The sequence below is a fragment of the Agelaius phoeniceus genome, chromosome 3, assembly GCF_051311805.1.
Source record: "Agelaius phoeniceus isolate bAgePho1 chromosome 3, bAgePho1.hap1, whole genome shotgun sequence".
NCBI classification, from domain to species: domain Eukaryota; kingdom Metazoa; phylum Chordata; class Aves; order Passeriformes; family Icteridae; genus Agelaius; species Agelaius phoeniceus.
The window spans coordinates 9,904,440-9,925,332 of NC_135267.1; the positions used below are offsets into that span (position 1 = coordinate 9,904,440).

The following is a 20,893-nucleotide window of genomic DNA, read 5'->3' on the forward strand; positions in this document are numbered from 1 at the left end:
TCTGTGGATAGGTAGTACAGTTTTGCTGCAGCAATAAAATGAAAATGTAATTAATTCCTTTCTGAAATACTTCCAAAAGTTTCACAATACTGTCTTTAATGCTGCCCTCAAGTTATGCCTTCAATGTTCCATCATGATATTACTTGGCTTCTCCCTACTAAAGTTACCTTTCTGTGTCAGGAATGCATTTGGCTCCAAGAAAACAGCTGAGGGCAGAATGAGTGTACAGCAATTTCAAAATAAGTAAGAATGCTTCTTTGAGTGAAGTCAGAGGTTTTGGGGAGGACTTTTTCTCAGTTAATAGTCATTTATTTAGTCAGCAGTTGGATCATATTTAATATTTCAGGAGTTTAGTCCAGTGGTTAAAAGCAGCCAAGCAACATATAGTCAGTAAAGAAAATATTGAGTTTGGATAATTACATAGTGGATGTTGGCAAAAATAATTTCCTGACACTTTTTGGTAAGTCCATTTCCTATATGGTATTATGCACAATTTAATTCACCACACAGAATAGCAAGAGGTTGTTCCATCACCCTCCTGTGCACACAACTGTTCAGAAGCAGCAGATTTAAACTAGTTTCATTTTACATCTTAATGTCACTCCTAAGCTAATAAAAGGAATAAACTGATAAAAAACATTGCTTTCTATACGCAAGTCAGTACACAAGTGAATAAAACTCACAACTGGGCTGTCTGTTTCTCCTGTTATGGTCAGTTGATGTATCTCATTCTTTACTTTCTGGAGTTTCCTTCCTCAAAAGAGCTTTGGGCCAAAAGCTTACTGATTATTAACTCAAATAAATCACTTCAAAATGCCAGGTGCTGCAAGCCACATACTGGGCAGGTACAATAGAGCTCATACAAAATACAAAAAACATTAAAACTTGTAAAATAAAGATGTAAAACTTATGTATTGCTTTCCATTATTTCTTCTAAGTTAAATAGCAGTTGCAGGTACCAGAAGGATTCAGAGCCATGGTGAATGAGGCACAAAGCTACCTATGCAGATGCACTTCTCATATGAAGAGAAAACTAACAAATACATGATAAGCATGCTTATCCTTGTGGGCAGGTAGCCAGTTGAGTATGTTTTGCATAAACTAGTATTTTCAATGTTTACTGAAGTCATTAATTAGTATTTACAAGTAATGGTGTGCAGGTAGTGTGTCTGAGCCAACTTTTAAATCTGTATATTATGATGTGATATAAGGAAAGCATACAATATGAAACCATCTCAATGGTTATATTAGTTACTAGCACTCCAGTGCTAATAACTAATATAACTTGTTTAAGTGGTAAATATAAAATAGTTCTCAGTAATTAGAAATTGAATATGCTATTTTTATCTCTAAAGTAGTCAAAACCTAGGAAATCATATCTAGCAGAAAAGCCTACATGAGGAACTTGTGTAAGTGTGAAGTCAAGTATTTAAAAATTAGGAAATGATAGACAATTGTCATTGCAGCCTTCATGAGTTCTCTTATACATCATCTTTAATTGCATGTGATAAAATGAGGATGGATGTGGAATGGAAGGAGTGTAAAGGCAATTTATATTAGATATAATCCTAGATTGTATTGCAATGGGTAATCTTTAAGTATACACGAAGATTGTCTCTGACAGAAAGAAGTTCATCATAACTTTATCTGAGATGGAAAAAAACCTTAGAAATGTTGCAGCCAATAGGCCATACAAGGCCAAAATAATGCAAAAAAGCTATATTGCACATTATACAGACATAAACACTTCCAAACAAATATTTGATTTATACATTATTGTCTCTCTGGCAGATGTGCTTCAGATGATGGGGCGTGCTGGCAGACCACAGTTCGATGACCAAGGAAAAGCTGTCATTCTAGTTCATGATATTAAGAAAGACTTCTACAAAAAATTCCTTTATGAACCTTTCCCAGTGGAATCAAGGTAAAGATAAAGCAATCAGAAAAGCTGATCAAACTATAAGCAGTACTATAAATGAGGGATAGAGGACGTGGAAACAAAATTCCTGTGCTGGATAAGTCCTAAACACTGGGGTCAAGAGGAAGACAATTTAAAAAAAGAAATTACGCATCTTTATGTAGAAAAATCCTTTTTTCCATGAGTTTTGAAGCACTGCTGAGCTAGTCAGTCCATTCCCAAATAATACCACAAGTACTTCTCCATTTAGGGGGTGTTGTCTCAGACATGTGAAAGCACAAACTGTTCTTCAAGGGCAGTGTTTAGGACAACTATCCATGATCCTCAAAACCCTCTTTGAAATTCTGTGGCAAGTTACTAATAGGAAAAAAGCAAGGTGAGTTCATAGCACTTTTTGCCTAGAATATTTGTATCATTATGGATAACGCATTCTGGAAAATCTCAAAAGTTCAAGAAGTTCAAAGTTCAAGTTTACATGGTGTAAACTCTTACTAATACAGTTTTAACAGATATTTCCCTATAAAATTGCAATATTTTTGTGAGAAGTGTAAAAACAGCACCAAACAGCCTCTTGGAACCTAGTTGATGCGAAGTTTGCTGTCCAGCATAATCTAATTTGTGCCTTGATTTTGATATTTTAACTTATTTAGTTGTTCACTGAGAAGCCAATCTAGTTACATTGGTCTCCTGTAGAGGAATGTTTCATGGAGCAGTGCTCAGAGATCTAATAAAGCATGAACATTTCTGAAAGCTTTTCTCAGTGGCAAAGAATTCACAGTATTGTTCTCCTAAGGAAACTTTATCCCTCAACATAAGTGATAATGGGACCTCTATCTGCTCAGGAAACTTGTTGGAGTTTGAGAGTGCAGTCCACCTTTGAAATGTAGTTGAAATGGCCTGGTGTATTTGAAACTTAATTTCTGTGGTGCACAGACAGACATACAATTTTTGCAAACAAAGAATGTGGAAACATACACTTCATTTCCTTAGGAAACCACACATTTTAACATAGAAGTTGCACTTAGCACATAAGTCTAGGAGTTTAACTTCTTCAAAAAGACAGCTAATGAGTGAAAAGAGTGGTGTGATTAAAATGCTGATGATATATCCAGACTGCATGGCATTAGCATAAACTAAGAAATATTTCTTTTCCTTGGGAAGTGGTGTTTCTCAAGAAAGAAATCATATCTTCTTTATAACAGTAGTAATCACACTTTTTTTCATGTTTGGAAGACTACAAATACTCTATATTACTAGTAACTCCATTTGTGTTTCTATATTTACTTTGTAGTTCTGATATATTCCATCTTTTATTATAAAAAAAAAGAATATTTTATAAATTTGCATATGAAGAGTCACATATTAATAATAATCTTCTTAAGTTTTCTGTAGGTTGTAAACCACGTAACTTAGGTTTGTCTTGGTCTCTTTTATGATCAAGTATTTCATATCTTCAAAGGGATACTGGTTGGGATTTTTGGGGGCATTTTTAGTTATGGAATGCTTTCCCATCTGTTTTACCAAAGAGCAGATTTATCAGCTTTGTGTAGTATTTCCAATTTGTAAAAGTAAACTTCATAGTTTTTTAATTAACATTTTTTCTAAAAGCCATTGTTTACATATTTAATTGTAAGACTTGATCACTGAACTCGTAACAGTCTTTGTGCTCTCCCCGATTATGGGCCTGAAACCCGGCAAATTAGAAACAAAAGAAAATCCAGAAATCCATTCCTGTGGAATAGCAATTGAATCATCTGTCCTGCTTCTGTTGGACAATCTGTGTAGAATGCCTGCAGTTCTGACCCTTAGAAACATGCAGTCACCAGTACAGAGCAGTAAAACAGCTACTCATGCCAGATTATTCTTTACTTTTAGCAACAGGAAAAGAACATTGGGAGAAGAAAAAGGATATAATACAAGAAAAATTAAGCTGAACCTTAAGGATATTGGCTATTCTCCGATTGAACTCTAGCCAGGCATGATCTCATTAGATACCCTAATGGAGGTCTTTGTTCTGTTTAATGACTATTTTATTTTTTAAGAATCATTTTAATCTGTTTTTTTTATTCTGTTTCTGGGTAAAAGTAGCTGCTCTTATTCTTTTTTTTTTTTTTGGTTTTTTTGGATGAAGATGAGGCAAAATCTGGGGGAAGCAGTTTTGATGTAATTTTAATAGCCCTGAAGTATTTGTCAAGTATTAGCTAAGCTATTGCCACTGTTTCATTTCCTGTTTGTCTTTCCATATGATTCTCTATTGGATTAAATCAGCATGATCATATGGTCAACATACAATATTCAGAAGTTACCACTGAGTAGCTCCATCTGAATATGTTCCATGAATGATTTAAACTTGTGCATTCTTGGTCCAATCAAAAAATAATTTGAGCTTCATTCCACTATCATGTAAAGAAGATGACTGACCTTGCAATTACATTCCCCCTTCTTCCCCTCTTCCCTTTTACTGGAAGATAAATATATAATATTTTCAGATTGAAAGTAATAAACCTTTTAATGGACAACTCTACAAAATATATTACCTGTCTTTGTGATTGTAAAGTCAGCTAAATCCTTTTGTTTCCTGTTCTTCAGCTTGTTAGAGGTGCTGGCTGACCACTTGAATGCTGAAATTGCGGCTGGAACTATTACATCTAAGCAGGATGCAATGGATTATATCACCTGGACCTACTTCTTCCGTCGACTTATAATGAACCCAACGTGAGTATACAATATAAAGGCAATTTAATCTCAAGGTAACTTGAGGTTAGAGTTGATCCAAAGGTGATCTGTCTGCTGTTGGAGCCTAGAAATACTTCACAGTCTCCAGTGCAGGAGCATTGCTGGCCCACATGTGGATTAAAATTTGTGAGCACATATTTTTTATAAATTTTACTCTAAATATAAATGCATTTTTTGGCAGATAACTTTACAACATAGTTACAGCAATAAAATAACCTTATTGAGAGGGCTACACCAGCATCCCTAAAATAAAATTCCAGATTATCACATTCCTTTGGATATTGTATTTATAATGCAATACTTTTTTTTTAGCTACCACATTGATATGTTCTGCTCAGTTTTCTTTAGAAAATTTATTAAGACTTGGACTTTCCTAATAAATGAGAGAATAACTATCAGCTGTTTCTCTGTGATAATGTTTGCTTTCATTAGGGTACCCTGGTGAAACCATGTGTGCAATATTTTCAGTGATTGCTATCATCCTGCCTAGCTCCAGCTGGTATGCAGATCATTCTGAGCTGTTCCACCAGTGTAGCCTGCCTTTGCCACAAGGCTGTTTTGGGTAAATGGTGTGTTACCTGTCATGTGATCATTCACCCACTAAAATAATCTGGCAAATAAAGAATTAACCATTTAGATCACTAAATATTTCTAGATGTACTCCAGTGCATTGTGTTTCTGAAATCGTGTTAATGTCCATAGCATTTGGCCAGATTTTCTGCCAGGTACTTTATGGGCAAGTGCTGCTGGGACCCTGCAGGTGATGAAATAATTTCCTTTCATTCTTTCTAAGTCTTTTATTAGTTTTTAATTCTGTATCTAGTCCTATGCTGAGAATCTCCCACAAAACAAACAGAATTTCCATCTTGTCTTCTTGAGAAATAAAAAATGCAGAGCATTAGAACTGTAAACTAAAGAAAGCATTTTCAATTTTCTTACTTTATAAGTGATACAATGCATACAGTTATGGGAAGGGTATTTCTCCTCTGAGAGTTAAATTATGATTTTTTTAAAATGTTATATTTAATACCTTTTTAGTATAAAGAATAAATACTATTCCTTTAAAATGTCTTGCTCTTGAATTGCTTTGGTAAAGTGCTGTAGTTGATTTGGTTTTGGTAAGCTTTGATCATGGGGTATCTGTGGTAGGTACATTTTTTTAAGACACAGCATATAGGCCAAAGGTAAGTGTGGAATATAGAAATATTGTTTCATTTAATAGGTAATCTCTTCCCAATATAAAAGAAGATTTCCATTTGAGTGTGAGGTTGGCATGTTGATTGCTGGTCAGTTTTTCTCAGCAGTTTCTTTATTGTCATGGACAGCTAAATCTGGAGTTATCACAATTTCAACTTCAAAGCAAAAGTTCTGCTATTCTGAGATGGGAAGAAAGTTGGGGGGGATGGGGGGCAAAAAAAAAGGAACTTCATAATGTTCATAATGAGATGTAGAGTCTTTGTAGGGAGAACCAGGATGAACAGATCTTGACTAGTTATGCCCATAATGGCAGGGTAGGAATGAATAATGAAGTTTCTATTGAAATTGGAGTCTTGCATTGGAACACCACACAGACAGGTTGGAACAGTTGACAAGTTGAGCTCTTTATCCACACAGGTACTCAGCATTCCTTCTGTACTTAGTCATGCAGGGAAAAGGATATTATTTACTCTGTCAAACAGTTTGTCAAATCATTTCTAGATACCAAGCACAAATGTAATGGATGTGCATGCATTCCATTCTTTGACATGGTTACAGTCTTAAGTTTCATCCAAAGTTACTAAACTTAGTTAGTAGTTTTCCTGGACCTGCTATCTGTGGTATTTTCAGACCTTCTGAAAGCCAAGCAAGCAGTTCCAGCATGGTCAGTGTTTGAATGAAATACATCCAAGGAAAACTGAAGAGAAATCAGTGATTGTTGAGATAACTCTGAATAAGTTGCGTTATGGTAATGGAGTTTTACTGTGCCATAAAAGAGCATATGAAATGATTGATATTATCAAACAAAAAATATTTGTGATTCTTAATAATCCAAAGATTTTAGGATTTGGGTTGTTTTGGTTTTTTTTTTTCAAAAGAATAGGAGCACAATTGCTAGTTTTTGGTCTAGATGGTTGTGCAATACTCATTCCTTGTCACTTGACAGAAGTGTTCTTTATCGTGTCCTGCCCCAAAGCAATTTTGTTGACTTTCTCTCCACTGTGAAACAAGACCTATTTTCCAGACAGCAGGTGATTGTACCTTAGTGGTGAATAAGTAATTCCCATATGCATGATTAGAAAAATGCCTTGGGATTCATTGGCATAAAAGTCATTGCATGTGATGGTGTAAATCCCCAAAATAATGGGCTTAGGTAATATGCAGAAGATTTATATTCTCATTTATTGCCAGTTTTAGCTACTTGTATATTAAAGCTGCATAAACAAACGTAGGGTCATCCCATCCAATTCCAATCCAGTATCATAAAATGCCTTACTGAATGCCTGCAATTTGTACTATTGAAGTAATGGTAATCTACCTTTGTTGTGGGATAGAGATCCAAGTATCTTTTTCCTCTAAGTATCCAGGCTTCTTCTAAACATGAAGTCATCTTGAAAGTTTTCCTGGCAAACTTGAGATAATTTGTTAAACTTCTAATGATAGTTGTTTTAATGGTGTGGAAAATCATTGCATGGTAAAATACTCCTTTTCATCAAACCATTTTAATTTTCTTGTTTGATAAAGTCCTGTTTCTCAAACTCTATGGAATAGGTTATAACTGTCTAGGTAAGAGGTGTAATGGAGCTGTTACTTTGGGGAAGGAGGGAAGCTGAGTGCTAGTTTTTTTCCGATGCATGACAACTAGTCACGCTTGTCCTGTTTGGGAGATCACACATGAGTGACAGGGGTGGTCCTAATGAAATGTTTATCAAAGTGTTTCATTCTCCAGATCCAGAGTTTCTTCCCTGTTCTTCCCTTCCCTGAAAACAGTTAATCCTAAGTGCAGAGCTTTTCACAGTTTCTGTGCTACCTCGGCCAAGGAGTGCAACATGTACTCCTTTCCACATGGAGCTGTGGTCCCTGTGTTCTTTACTTAGGCAAGGTCATATCACACAGATCAGCAAAGGGCCCTGTTCTTTGCAAGGGGCTACTTTGACAGGCTCATCTATCTCCATTCCTTGGCTGAAATGCCTTGGGTATTTCATTCTTTTACCCTTATAAAAGATTATAATTGTGACTTTCTATAAAAGAATGTCTATGAGAAATATTTTCTGTAAATCGGGTTATGATGTTTTCCAGATACATGTGCAGTAAAAGAGAAATAGAAATTTATAACACATGTAAAGTTAAGCAGAATCATCTTTCATTTGGAAAGTTAATTTTTAGATATCCTAAGAGCACACATCACATCACTATTAAAATGCATGTAAGTATTTATGTATTTATATGTGAGAGTGCATCTGTGTACGTGTGCACACTTACAAAACCAGGTTCTATGTAAATTCCTTGTGAAAACCTGAAAAAAGATATTTTATTATTTCATTCTGAGAATTATTATTAAGGGGCTTTTTCCCTTGATATCAGTTTTGCAAAGTTTTTTGGAGTGAATGAATAATACAGCATAAATTATAGTCTCAGGCTGATGAAGCCCTTATCATACATTTATGTTTTACTTTAAATTACATTTTCTCATTATGATTAGCTGAGCATGTGAATAAAACATATGAATACAAATTATGGTTAAATGCTGCTCCAGTATATTTTCTGCTATTATGATGACAGGTAATATCATGGTAGAAGTCAGTCAGAATGAAATACCTATGTATTTTGGTGACATAATCACAGTTATTCAGAATTTTAGGGTTAATTTGGAAGTATGTCAGAAGGGAGATTAGTGAAGTTAAATTAGCTAAGATTAAGAAATAAAATGGAAAATTTTTACAGTGGCTAGAATGTGCCAGTATATTGTACTGCAGTGATTACTAAAAACTAATATTTTCAATTGGTAAACAGATATTTCACACTGGACTTTGCCAAAGGACTCTTCCTTTCAAAATGACATTTAGACCTATATGCATGTACTGATATATATGCATGTATATATATTTAATAAATGACAGCTATAGGCCTTATTATGAATATGATAACAAGAGTTTGTTCTTTGGAATTATTAGGGTCACAGTGATGTGAAAAGTACAGGATTGTAGTTCACAGTATAGTTTTACCAAATATTCAGACAAATAAAGATTGGCTGAGTCTGTCAGACAGGAAAGCCCCAGGCTGCAGAGTATTTGAGCTGCCTCCTGCTTCCCAGTCTGCTGCAATCTTAGGTGAGAATACAAAGCTGAAGACTCCACATCTCTCCATCCAGAAAGAAAATTCACATTATTTTCTTCCTGTTCTTGGATATGATTTACCCGTAAAAATTATCTGTTGGAATATAGGATAGGAAAAAGAAAAATCTTTTCAATATATGAGCAAATTTATGTTTGGCTATGACCTCTCATCTCTCATGAATGCATCTTGGGAGATAAAAACTGTCTTGCAAATAATTAGAAGCTCTGATGTGGGGGTAAATACTTTGCTGATGTCAGAGAAATTGAACTTGGTTTTGTTCCTTTTAAATGACAACAACGTGCAGTATACTAAAAGCTGATTAAAGGTAGCAATGTATCTGTTTCTCCCACCTGTCATACACAAAGATATGGATACAGGAAAAAATGATAGGGGTAAAATGCAGGGTGGCATTACTGTCTGCAGCATGTGTGCACTCTGTAATGCCTTTTTGCAAGCCAGTCACGGACTCCAGAGTCAGTCAGTAATGCCTTAACAACAGAAGTGAGTTGGTACTTAAAGTCATATCTCTCTCTGGCTATGAAGATTCATCAGTTATGCCATATACTCTGTACCATTTCCATGGTGCTATTTGGAGATGGCAGCTGCTGAAGCTGATGAAAGTAAATATAAATGATGACTGCAGTAAAGGGACCCAGATTACTATCTATGCTCCCCCATACTTGTTAATAACAAAATTTTGCTTTCAGAACTGTAAAATCTCAGAAAGCACACTTTCTTGCTATCAAGTGTATGCTGTGGATTTGATGTTTCGTGCATTTGTTCATTGCATTTGACCTACTGACTAGCAAGGTTCTTCTTTAATATTTTTTGGCTGACTCTTGTCACCGATTTTCATTATGTGTGTCACTATTACCACCGTATAATCTGAACATAAAATACATGGTGCTGTAACAAATGACTCCACAGCATTGACAGTTATAGCAGGACCATTTCAAGGCTGATGAAAAATTTCCCAGAGAGATCTCAGGTCAGGTTTACATAAGCTAAACAGGAAATGATTGCTACCATTCACATTAAACCCTAAATGTTTTGTGTAACTTCATCTACATTTTATGTTCCTGCCCGTCTCTCTGTCTCTCTCAGCTGATGAAATTCCACACTTCCTTAGATTAGGGAAATAAGTTCATGTTTCAGTTTGTTGTTCTTGCTAAGCTCTACAAGGTTTTGGGATTTAAAATGTGTTATTTAATAGACAATAAAAAGTTCCTTCAGCTTTTGATTGTTTAAATTTTACATACTTTGTAAATTTTTATGATACCTAGGGGTTTGTTACTGCTTTTTCCCTATGGACTACTAATGGAAGTTAGCCTGTCTAGCCCATGTGCTAGATGCTGTTAGGATAAAACTGCCTTTGACTTTCACACCTCTCAGGGGACGAGTAATTGTTGTGTTCAAACAGCCTGTAATTGTGATCCCGCTGGCTTTCTCAGTACGCTTCTGGCTATTAGAATCATTAAACAACTCAGCACCTGTTAACAGCATTGTAAATATTCAACCCTGCTTGTGTGCAGGTTGAGTCCAATATAGGAGAAGGCTTACAGAGCCCAGCCTCATAAATTAGAGCTTCTGACAAGTCAATTATTGTGAAACTGGGCTTCACTGTGAAATAAATGAAATGGTGTGCTGATAAAAAGGTAGGCTGTCTGTTTATAGCAAAGGGGAACTAATGACTAGATGATTCAATGCAGTGAGCATGAAACTGCATTGTTTTTATTCTTTATCTGTAATTAAATAGTTAGGCAATATTGCTTCATAGAGGAACTCACATATTATGCAGTTTTTATACTTGGAACATACCAACGTGCAGAATTCAACTTGCATTTATTCCTGAGCATTGAAATCTAATGTCATGATACCTCTGTTTTCACTAATAATTTTAACAGTCTTTCAAGATGAATGGCTTTGATTTTTATTAGGGGAAAATGTGCTGAATGACCAAGAAGCTCCTGTGGGTGTGCTCAAAATTATATCTGCCTCATTACAGGCAGTAGTTAAAACATACTGGTACCACTTCACTCAAGATTACAAACCATTTAAGATTTTTCTTTACATTGTTTTATTTCCACTAGGCAGCTACATATTCATTCCTTTAACTACAAGTTACAAAGCAGTAAATTTAAAATTCACAAAAAAATTCGAAAGATATTATAAATTCCTCTGTGACGATAACTTCAGTTAACTGCAGTGAAATATTGCAAATTAGGCAGAGAATAATAGCACAAACCTGTTTGAATTGGTGTCTTAAATTACATTCTCAGGAAAGAATTTTAGTGTACTGCCCATGTTCCTTTTTTTTGTTTTATCAGTATTCATCATGAGTGTTATGGTACTGCAAATAAAGGTGCTGAAATTATATGGTGGAAGTCTGAATACCGTGACAACAAAGTGCCTTAATTATAAGCATTTCAGAAGTATTCTATTCAATTTAGAGAACTAATAATGAATCATTAGTGGTTTAGGAGTATAAAATAGAAATTCTTTTTCACCTCCTTAAACAACTTATTTAGCTCATTTGCTCAATTATTTTCAGAAGGTAAACAAAATTTGACAAAATAATTCCTGCTAATAACCAGAAAATAAATGTGATTGGTGATGTCAGGCAAATAAAATGGGCAGAAATTTTCACCATTTTGTATTATCCCTATATCACTTAGTTTAAAAGGACACTCATGAAATTTAGGTTGCATCAAAAACACTATTAAAATAATTTTTCAACAGATGAGTTTTCTTTGCATGGGGCTGATAATATATGGCTGGTTAGTACATAAAATGTGTAAGTCAATACAAATAGTTTGGTTTGGTTTTGAACAATAGGTGTGTTGGAAGTTCATCAGATCATCTCAGCATGAACCGATATAAAAAGTCACAGAGTTGAATATTCCACTGCCATGTATCTGTGCTTTGTTGTTGTCTCATGTAGCTGGCTGGTATCAGAACACATTTTTTAAAACATTTTCTTATGATAGTATTGGTTTACTCCAACTTTATCCAATTATAAGTGAACATTTAAAGCTTCAGAGAATTAATCCCATAATTTGGAGTTAATAGCAAGAGGAAAATATCTGGACATTGCAATACTGCTATTTAGCATTCAGGCTTCTTCAGTTATGCTATGGCTATTTAAAAAGATGTATGGTAAAAACTTTGTTTAGGAAAATAATAATGAAAATCAGATTATGTAAATTAAGCAGTTATGTAAGGACATTAGTAGCTTATAAATTTAATTCCATCTTTTGAAATTTTCAAACAGCAGCATTACAGTAAATGATGTAGAATTTAACTCAGAGAATGGGATTCATCTGCCCAAATATAACATCCACAACTGAACTGGTTGTCTAAAGTTCTCTTTTTCTTTTTTTAATCAGTGATTACATTTCACCTCATTAGTAATGTAGAAGCAGATATTTAAAATACTTCAGATGAATAGTATTCTGCAGGTGCACCTTTCTTTCCAGTGACAGTGAAAGGAGTTTAAAAAAATGAACTCAGGTGCAGCAGTAACTTTGTAAAATTGGCTAAAATGAATCTCAGCATGCTCTTTTGCAGCCTGTTGTTCACCTTCACAAAATAGCATTGAAAGAACCCACTCTCAGTTACAGTGGGGTTATTTCAAGTGGGAATGCTGAGTACGAGATCATAACAATAACAATAGTAAATTTTAGTAAAGCAAGGCAGGTAGAACAAAGGAGCATCTTTCATCATTGCACAATCTCAGTAGTCTATTTCTGTCACAGTATTTGACAGAATTAAATGAGCAACCTTTTTTATTCTGCTTTTTAACAAGTCAATAAATAATCAGATTTTATGTTTGTTTTAATTCTGCTTTGAAATTGCATGTTTAATTACTCTGCTTAAATTCAAAATTTTAAAACTTTCTAAGCATGCTCATTACTAATTGAACTTAATTGTTGCTTCCTGATCTGGTGCCTTTGATGAATCTAGGGACACAAGTCCTTACTGCATTTTTATCTGGAGTAAAAGTTCTCACTGAAGTCATGTTGGTTTATATGAGTAAAATCTTATCATACACCTCCAGCTCAACAGTTAAGGAGTGCAAACTTCAGTCACTGTGTCTTTTTTATATGCTAACATAAAAAGAAAATGTATTTTGGCCCACTTTATAAGCATTTTCCCTTCATACAGAGAACTAAGCCATTTTGATGATATAGCTTACCTAAATATTTTGTCTGATGGTAAGTGTGTGAAGGAACCACATTAACAAATACCCTATTCCTTTTCTTAGCAATTCTAACTTTGAGAATAAAATGTCACAGAAATATAACAACAAAGACCAACATTTGGATTGGTATAAACTTACTTTTTCAGGAGATGTCACTATATGCCTAGTTTTACTTTCAGAGTTGCAGGATGTAAGGACAGTTGATCTCCTGGGTGGGGGTTCTTCTTTCATCTTAAAGTTAAAATACTGTTACTTGTGTTAGCATTGCTTGTTTACTTTCACACTTATCAGGAAAGTGTACCTGTGAAAGCAGGAAAATTTTCCCACTAATAAAATAGAGTCAGTCCAGTTTTGTTGGTATCAACCTTTCTATTAATAGATGGACCAATTGCCATCTTTCATATGTACATGCTTGTCTTATGTTGGTTACTCCCACAAACCATTTAAGAATCATGGATTTCTTGTTCATCTTTAAAAAGGACTGTATTTAATTGCTTAATATGGATATTTGATGTTTCATGTGTATACGGATATTTGATGTTTCATGTGTATACTGTAGAAGCCTTGTAAGTTTTCCTAGAAGACACTGATGTTAAAAATCTTCAGACTGTAAAAAATGTTCATGTAATGCGTCTGCTCTCATTTTATCTAGTTACTATAACTTGGATGATGTGAGCCATGACACTATGAATAAGTACCTCTCAAGCCTTGTTGAGAAATCCCTGTTTGATTTGGAAGGCTCCTACTGTATTGAAGTTGGGGAGGTAAGACTAATCTGTGCCTTACAAGATTCAGTAAGATACACACTCTTAGGGGCTGTGAACAGCAAGATACACACTCCTTGATGGGAGATGTTAGGGCAGGGTTTGTCTTTGTTAGACTTAGGTTGAAAACTCTTGTGGCTAAATTATAATGCTAAATTGTTTTTTGTGTTCTCTCTTAAAAGTAGTCTGAGCATGTTTCACAGTTATGTGGGAGCATGTTATACTGAACCACTTGGGAGCTGTGTGTTTGATTCCTCCTCTCTTGTAACAGGACAATCGCAGCATTGAGCCGCTGACTTACGGCCGTATTGCCTCCTATTACTATCTGAAGCATCCAACTATTGGGATGTTCAAGGATCAGTTGAAACCTGAAAGCAATATTGAAGAATTGCTCTTAATTCTGACAGTAAGTGCTGATATTTCTTAAAAATACATTTTTTTTTTTACTCTTAAAAACACAAGTATTTGAAAAAAACATGCAAAATAAAGAGCCTTTCTTCCCGATCTCTAATTTAATTTTTATTGTTTTGAGAAACATACCTGAATCATTTTTGGTGTTTCAAGTGTTTCATCTTATCAGTACATCAAAATTACACTTCTTTCTGTTCTTACATTCTTTACAATGTGTATGATCTATACAAATCTGATATTTGTCTTTCCTAAGTTGAGTATATTATTAAATGCCATAGGAATGACTGCTTACAATAAATCTGTAGCAGGACCATCAGTTTGTCCTGGGACAATCTGGAAGATACAGCAGCTTTAAGGGGTAGGGGAAACCTGTGGGAAACACCTCTCTCCTCTCTTCTTAACCTTTTCCCAGCCCTGAGGTCATAACCTGCAATAACAACAGCATCTAGAGGCTGTTTAACAGAGAAGTGCAATGCAAGGCCAAAGACACTGTGTATGATGCACTGTGTTAGTATTACATTCTCATATAAAAGAATTAAGGTTTATTCCATTTTCCTTTTTAAGTACTTACATAGTTACTACTACAGATTTTCTTTTTTCAACATGGTGTAATTCTACTTCTACAAATATATTTTAAAACAAGAAGTGCCTGAATATTATCCAGGAAAACTTATTTCTACCCCTATATGATTGTAGTCTCTTTTACATTAAATACATTATACAAGTGGCCCAAATTCAGTAATATTCTGATTTCTAAGTGTTACCTTCAAAATTTGAAGTCTTGTCTTACAGTATTTATATATCTTACTTTTGTATTAATTCTTGTTTTGGCATGCTGCCAAAACTTCTCTGAAGAGAAATACAGGAAGTTAAAATACTGCTATTCAACAGTTTGTAACTCAACAAAAGCTGATCAGCATTTTATGAGACTAGGAAAACCACTTTTCTAGTACAGAGACTTTTCTTGCTGATAAATTTAAAGCACCTGCTGCAAACATTCAGAGTGTTACAGCTCAGAAATAAAGGCCACAGTAATCTTTTGTAATGGAAACTGTTAGACAGCCTAAATAGGGGAATTGCTATCACTGACCCTGCAGTATCTGTTGTTCTGCTGCCAGAAAACATTGCAATTACACTAAATGAAATTCAGTGTATTCGGGTGAATTCAAAATGGTAATCATCCACAATACCTAGATATGCTGTATGTAAAATAACTAAAATTTTAAGAACAAATACCCACATGTGAACAGAAGTTAACTAATACAATGTTGAGTATTCAAGAAGAGTGTTTTACTCCAGCTGCTGTCTCTTTAAAATGTCTCTAGTGAAAATTTTCTGCATCTAGACATGTCAGGATTTTTTTTTTCCAACAAATTTGGTAAGGAAAGTTTGAGAATATTAGCAGAGATGGCATTTCATAATACTGCCTTAGCTGATGAGCAGGATATGGAACAGGAATGATGGCAGAACCTAGTGCTGCCTGTTTGAATTTGTCTATTGGAATAGTGTGCATTCATGAATTGCAAAAGTAACTGGCAAATATTCTATTGTAGATGAAACTTAGGACCCTAATGCTGGGTAGAGATTGTAAAATTGTAAGTTCATTAATCTTGCTTCAATTTTTTTAAATTTTTTTTTCCCTGATAATAAAGTTCTGGAAGTTATCCATTTACAATCTCAAGAGGAATGAGACTAAAAATAAAATTGCTTAGGGGTCAAAATGAGCCATATGTATCAGTTTTAAAGGTGAAAAGGATTTACGAGTGCTGGATGCCATTAGAGCTGACAGCTCTTGCTTACTTTTTATGTGGATGTTGATTCTCATAATTACTAGTGGAACTACTATTCTGTCTTGTTGAAGGTGCAAAATGAAAGGTTTTTTCAATCTGATGTAGTGTTGAAAAGAAATGCCATTTGAACAGTTACTGCCAGGGATGTTTTTTCCCCCTAAACACTGCGCATTAATGAGTTTTATAATTACAGCAGTTGCTTCACACCTCTATTGTTAACCAATGACATTACATCTGCCTCACTCCACTGCTGCCCTCCTCCTCCTTATTGAAGCATTTAGCGGTTTTGGCAATAGGGAATTGCATGGCATGGGGTAAGTAGTCTAATTAGGTATAAGTGAAAACCCTGAGGGAAAAGGATGTTTAAAAAGTAATTTGAAGAATCTCTTAATGATGCTGAAACTGAAAGCTGTAGCTATAGTACAAAAAGGCCTGTTACCATTGAAAAAATAATTGTAATTGTGATTATTCTGCTGATCACTGTTTTAAATTATATGTTTTCAAATTTTGGACTGTGTTTTTTGAGAATAACCATCCAAGCATTTCTCATGCAGTTGCAGGATTTCATAGATCTAACACTTATTATTAGTTGGAGTTTTAATAAAGCTTGCAAACCTTTAGATATTTACAAGTTTCTGATGTACATAAGGAAGGCAGAAGTGAACAATTAGAAGAAAGTAAATCCTGATTTTGATTTTTCACATGGGATATATATACCAAATATGTAATTAACTTGGAGAGTAGCAAAAGTTTGTTTAAAACAAACCGTGGAAAAAAGCAAGATTTTGTTCAAGAATTCAGAAATTTAATATTGAATTAAAGGGGTTAAGTCTGAGTTTTATTAAGGGATTTTGAGTTTCAGATTGATATTTTTGCATGCTGAATGGAAGTGTTCAAAATTCAGGGTTGATCACCAGTAAGTGATCATGAATCTTTATAATTCACGTGCAAAAGCAGTTGTGAGTCATCCAGTTTCTAGTGTTGATGGATCTCTCAAAAAAGTCACATAATAGCAGGATTTGTTTCCACTTAGTGGAAGACCACTCCTAGTCTTGTCTAGTATCTGTTCTTTTCTCTGTTTTTATTTTACCTATTAATTTTGATCATCTGCCAGAATTTTACATGATCAAATGAATTTTTTTCCCATTCTGGTATAGGGGTTGAGTATTCCTAACATGAACAGGAGCATGGCACATGGGAACAGCCCAACAGTAATGTTGGAAATATGCAGTAATAAGTGATTCAGATAGGTGGGCAAAAATCCCCTTCTGTTTTGCCTGCTCTTCTCAGTAACTCTGTACCTGAGATGTTTGAGCTGTCTTGGGTTTGCAGTTAGCAGGTGGAACTTCACATTCAGTTATTTTTGTCACTGGCTTGTGCTAGTAAACTGGTATTTTTTTTCTGAGAGAAAATGTTTGATGTTTTTCCGTAGAGCTTTCTTTAAACCTTTCCTAACCGTGCTTAGGCAGTGGTAATCCAAATGAGCTTAATCACTGTTGAGTTATGGTGCTTATTGCATTAAGTATTATTGATGAGAAAGTGTTCATGAATTATTACTGACAGGCTGGATTTCCCTGAGGTGCCTAAAGACTGTTTCCTTTAATTCTGATAGCTAGGTGCAGAGATTAAAGAAGAGGTCTAGGCAAGAAATGATGAGAGATACTTTAGGGTAATTCTTGTCTTTTTCTGCACAAATGCTTTTAAAATCAACTAGCAGTTTGTTGTACCTTGAGGAAGGAAAGTCTGTCTTTCTGATTGATCAGGGCTGTGACACCTAGATCCACTAGTTTATAATTTTTGGTGATTTTTAACTTATCTTGTTATCTGGTTAATATTTACAGAGCAAAAAATTTGTCATACCTGTCCATACCAGACAGTGAAGGGGAGAACATCATTCCCATCTTTCATCTTTTGTTTTAGCTACACGTTGTTCCTGATTACTTTTTTTTTTCTTCTCTTTTTTTTTTTAATTCTGCCTATAAAAGAGGACTGGTTGGTTTTCATGCACCTACTGCTGTCTTTCATGTAAACTGTTAATAAGAAAGAGGGAATTTTTCTTAGAAAAGGGACCTTGGAGAGAGAACATGGTATTTTTGTTATAGTGGAGCATCCGTGTCTGTCTTTCTGTGATACAAACATGGACATAGAAGTTTGGTCTCCACGTGCCTCTTCCCTTTATTTCTTCCTGAAAATAGATATGGTGACACTGGGTTGTATTAGACTAAGTAATTTGGAACTCAGCAGAAAATCTGTCATTGTTGGAGTCACAGACCTGGAAGGTAGAAGGAGGAAGTTTATGAAACAGGCACTCTCCATTCAAGATACATAGATAGCAAATGAGTAGAGTTATTAATGCCTTATCTGTCTTTCATTACCTGGTAGGTATTTGTACTATGAGAACCCAGATAACTCAATTAACCTGTAGCTTTATTTCCTCTTCATCATTGTTGGCAATTTCTATTCCAACCAGGGAATATGCAATTCTTTGAGAGTATTTACACTCTCAGTCTAAAATAATTTTATTTCTGTATGGGGATTCTGTTGCTGATTTGGTCTCCTGTGAAGGGGTCACAAAGGTTTTGACTCAGTGATAAACCATCTTTTCAACAGGTCTCCAGTTAAACACCAGGGAAGGAGGAATTAATGCCTCACAAAAGTACTGTCAGAAAAAGAAGCTGATGTGATCTGTTTCATTTAGTGTTTTCCCTGCAAGCCATAGCAGAAACATTGTTTTTAGGAATTAAGATATTATATTAAACTGGGTCTCTGTTCTTTAGTAATTTCAGAAAAAAATCAGGTCACTCTTCCTAAGTCAGTCAGTGTTTACAGTTAGTGTAAAATTAGATTTGCATTTAATTTAGAAGAAAGTAAAGGTGCTACTATGATTTTCTTCCAGGCATAAAAGCACAGCAAAACTATATTTGTTAAGTTATTCTTTTTGAATATGGCATTTCAGTGTCAATAACTGAAGTATTTTATAATGTAAAATTTATGTCAGATAGAAAGCAATTTATTATATGCTAGCCTTTAAAGAATTTCCATGTCTGATTTCATATCTATGGTACACTCAACAATGTGAACATCAGTGCTGTGGCCTCAGCCATTATTCATATTTTAGTTGTAGACAAAATATTTTTGTATATTTTTAACAGAAGAAAACTGTCACCTCTTACAATTAAATATTTTCTTTACAATAAATCTCTACCAAGGACTGTTCAATACATAAAGTTCATCCTAAACACAGACATTTCCTGGATAATTGACTTAATTTTTATACAATCCATATTCTCTGGATTTTAAGATGTTAAAGCATTTGTGCTTCAGCTCCCACTTGAATCATCTAGATGGTATCAGTGTGTTTAATAGTTCAAATTTTTAAATGATGTAGGGGTTCATGAAAACAAAACAAAATATGACTGCATTTCAATAGCATCCAAATTTCATCATCTATATCCAGTATATTCAAAAATATCTTGTACTTAGCAGAAAAAGTACTTATATGGATACTCACACATTTAATTAGTCTTGATTTTTCTCTAGTTCCAGTAGATGGAGCAGTTTTTAATGTTGCTGTAGTACTTGAATTTAGTCATTTTTTTCTAACATCATGACACAGCTGTTTCCTGGTCTTCTTTTTCCAAATTATTATTGGAGCCTTAGTTTGAAGGCATAATATGCTGGCTTCCTTTCCAGGAAAGCACAGTCCATTAGTAAATCAAGGTAACAATGCCCACCAGTGACAGCCAACTCAACATTGCCTAAGTCTTCCATTTTTATGGCATCAATAAGAAAGAATTACAGTCAATACCAGAATATACAAATCCTTTCCATCTCCTATGGAAAGGATTTGTATATTCTGGTATTGACTGTATGCATGAATTTCTAACCGCCAATTTACCAGTCTCCTTTTTTCCCCATCCAATCTTCTTGTTTAATTTCTGTCATCATATGTCAGTTGAGAAAAAAAAAAAAACCTAACTGAAGCAATACTCACAAAAGCTGAATTAAAACCTATTTTAAAGTTGCAGCTAAACATTTTTGAAAAACACTTGTAGGGGGTTTTTTTTCAGGTTTTTTTGTTTTATTTGCTGTGATTGCAGTTCAGCATCCAAAGAAATAAACCTTTGGAAAGTGTATATAGCTGTGGTAGTAGAAAGCAGTAGCCACAGGCTATATCCCCATTTCAAACACCTGCTTTAGTAACAATTTCTGTCAGAAAAATGAGGAAATAAATTCCTTTACCAGGATGCAGTTATAGCAGCAAAGCACTCCTGTATAGAAATGGAAATTATTCTGAGAGCCAGGCAGGCAGAAGTGCTGTCCTGGTCTGGTGGAGGTGAACATTGGCTGCCATCTGTGGCAAATCAGTGTTTCCCTATGGTAGAAACAAGTTCAGTGATAGCAAACTTGGCTTAGCTGACTGCTCAAAGCTGCATGCAGTTCACCCATGGACCACTTATTAGTTTGTCTTTTTTAGCACCAACAGGTTTTACTTACTGCTTGATAGTTAGAATCATAGCCACCGTCATGCAGGGTTTCAAATTATGCAGAGTTGTATGCAAAGTATCCATACAGGAAATGGAATGGGTTTTTTCAGCAGTCATGGCATGTGGCTGTTATTGTATATTTTCAAATAGACAATATATTTGTTGAAATAATGTTTGTGTTTGTTGGAGCAGAACTGAAGTTCTCAACAGCATCTTTATTATGGTAAAGCTGAATGTTTTATAATCTGTAAGGCTGCTTTGAGCAATGGCTG

The 20,893-nt window shown here is 34.7% G+C and overlaps 1 protein-coding gene across 1 annotated transcript in view; it reads left to right on the plus strand.

Annotated features, from left to right (window-relative positions):
- The window catches only part of ASCC3 (activating signal cointegrator 1 complex subunit 3), a 250,456-nt gene that overhangs the window by 196,139 nt on the left and 33,424 nt on the right, over nt 1–20,893 (plus strand). The window contains exons 33-36 of the mRNA XM_077176551.1: nt 1,792–1,924; nt 4,508–4,633; nt 13,822–13,933; nt 14,205–14,339. Of these exons, the coding sequence (XP_077032666.1) occupies nt 1,792–1,924; nt 4,508–4,633; nt 13,822–13,933; nt 14,205–14,339 (506 nt within the window). The remainder of the gene's footprint in view (nt 1–1,791; nt 1,925–4,507; nt 4,634–13,821; nt 13,934–14,204; nt 14,340–20,893) is intronic.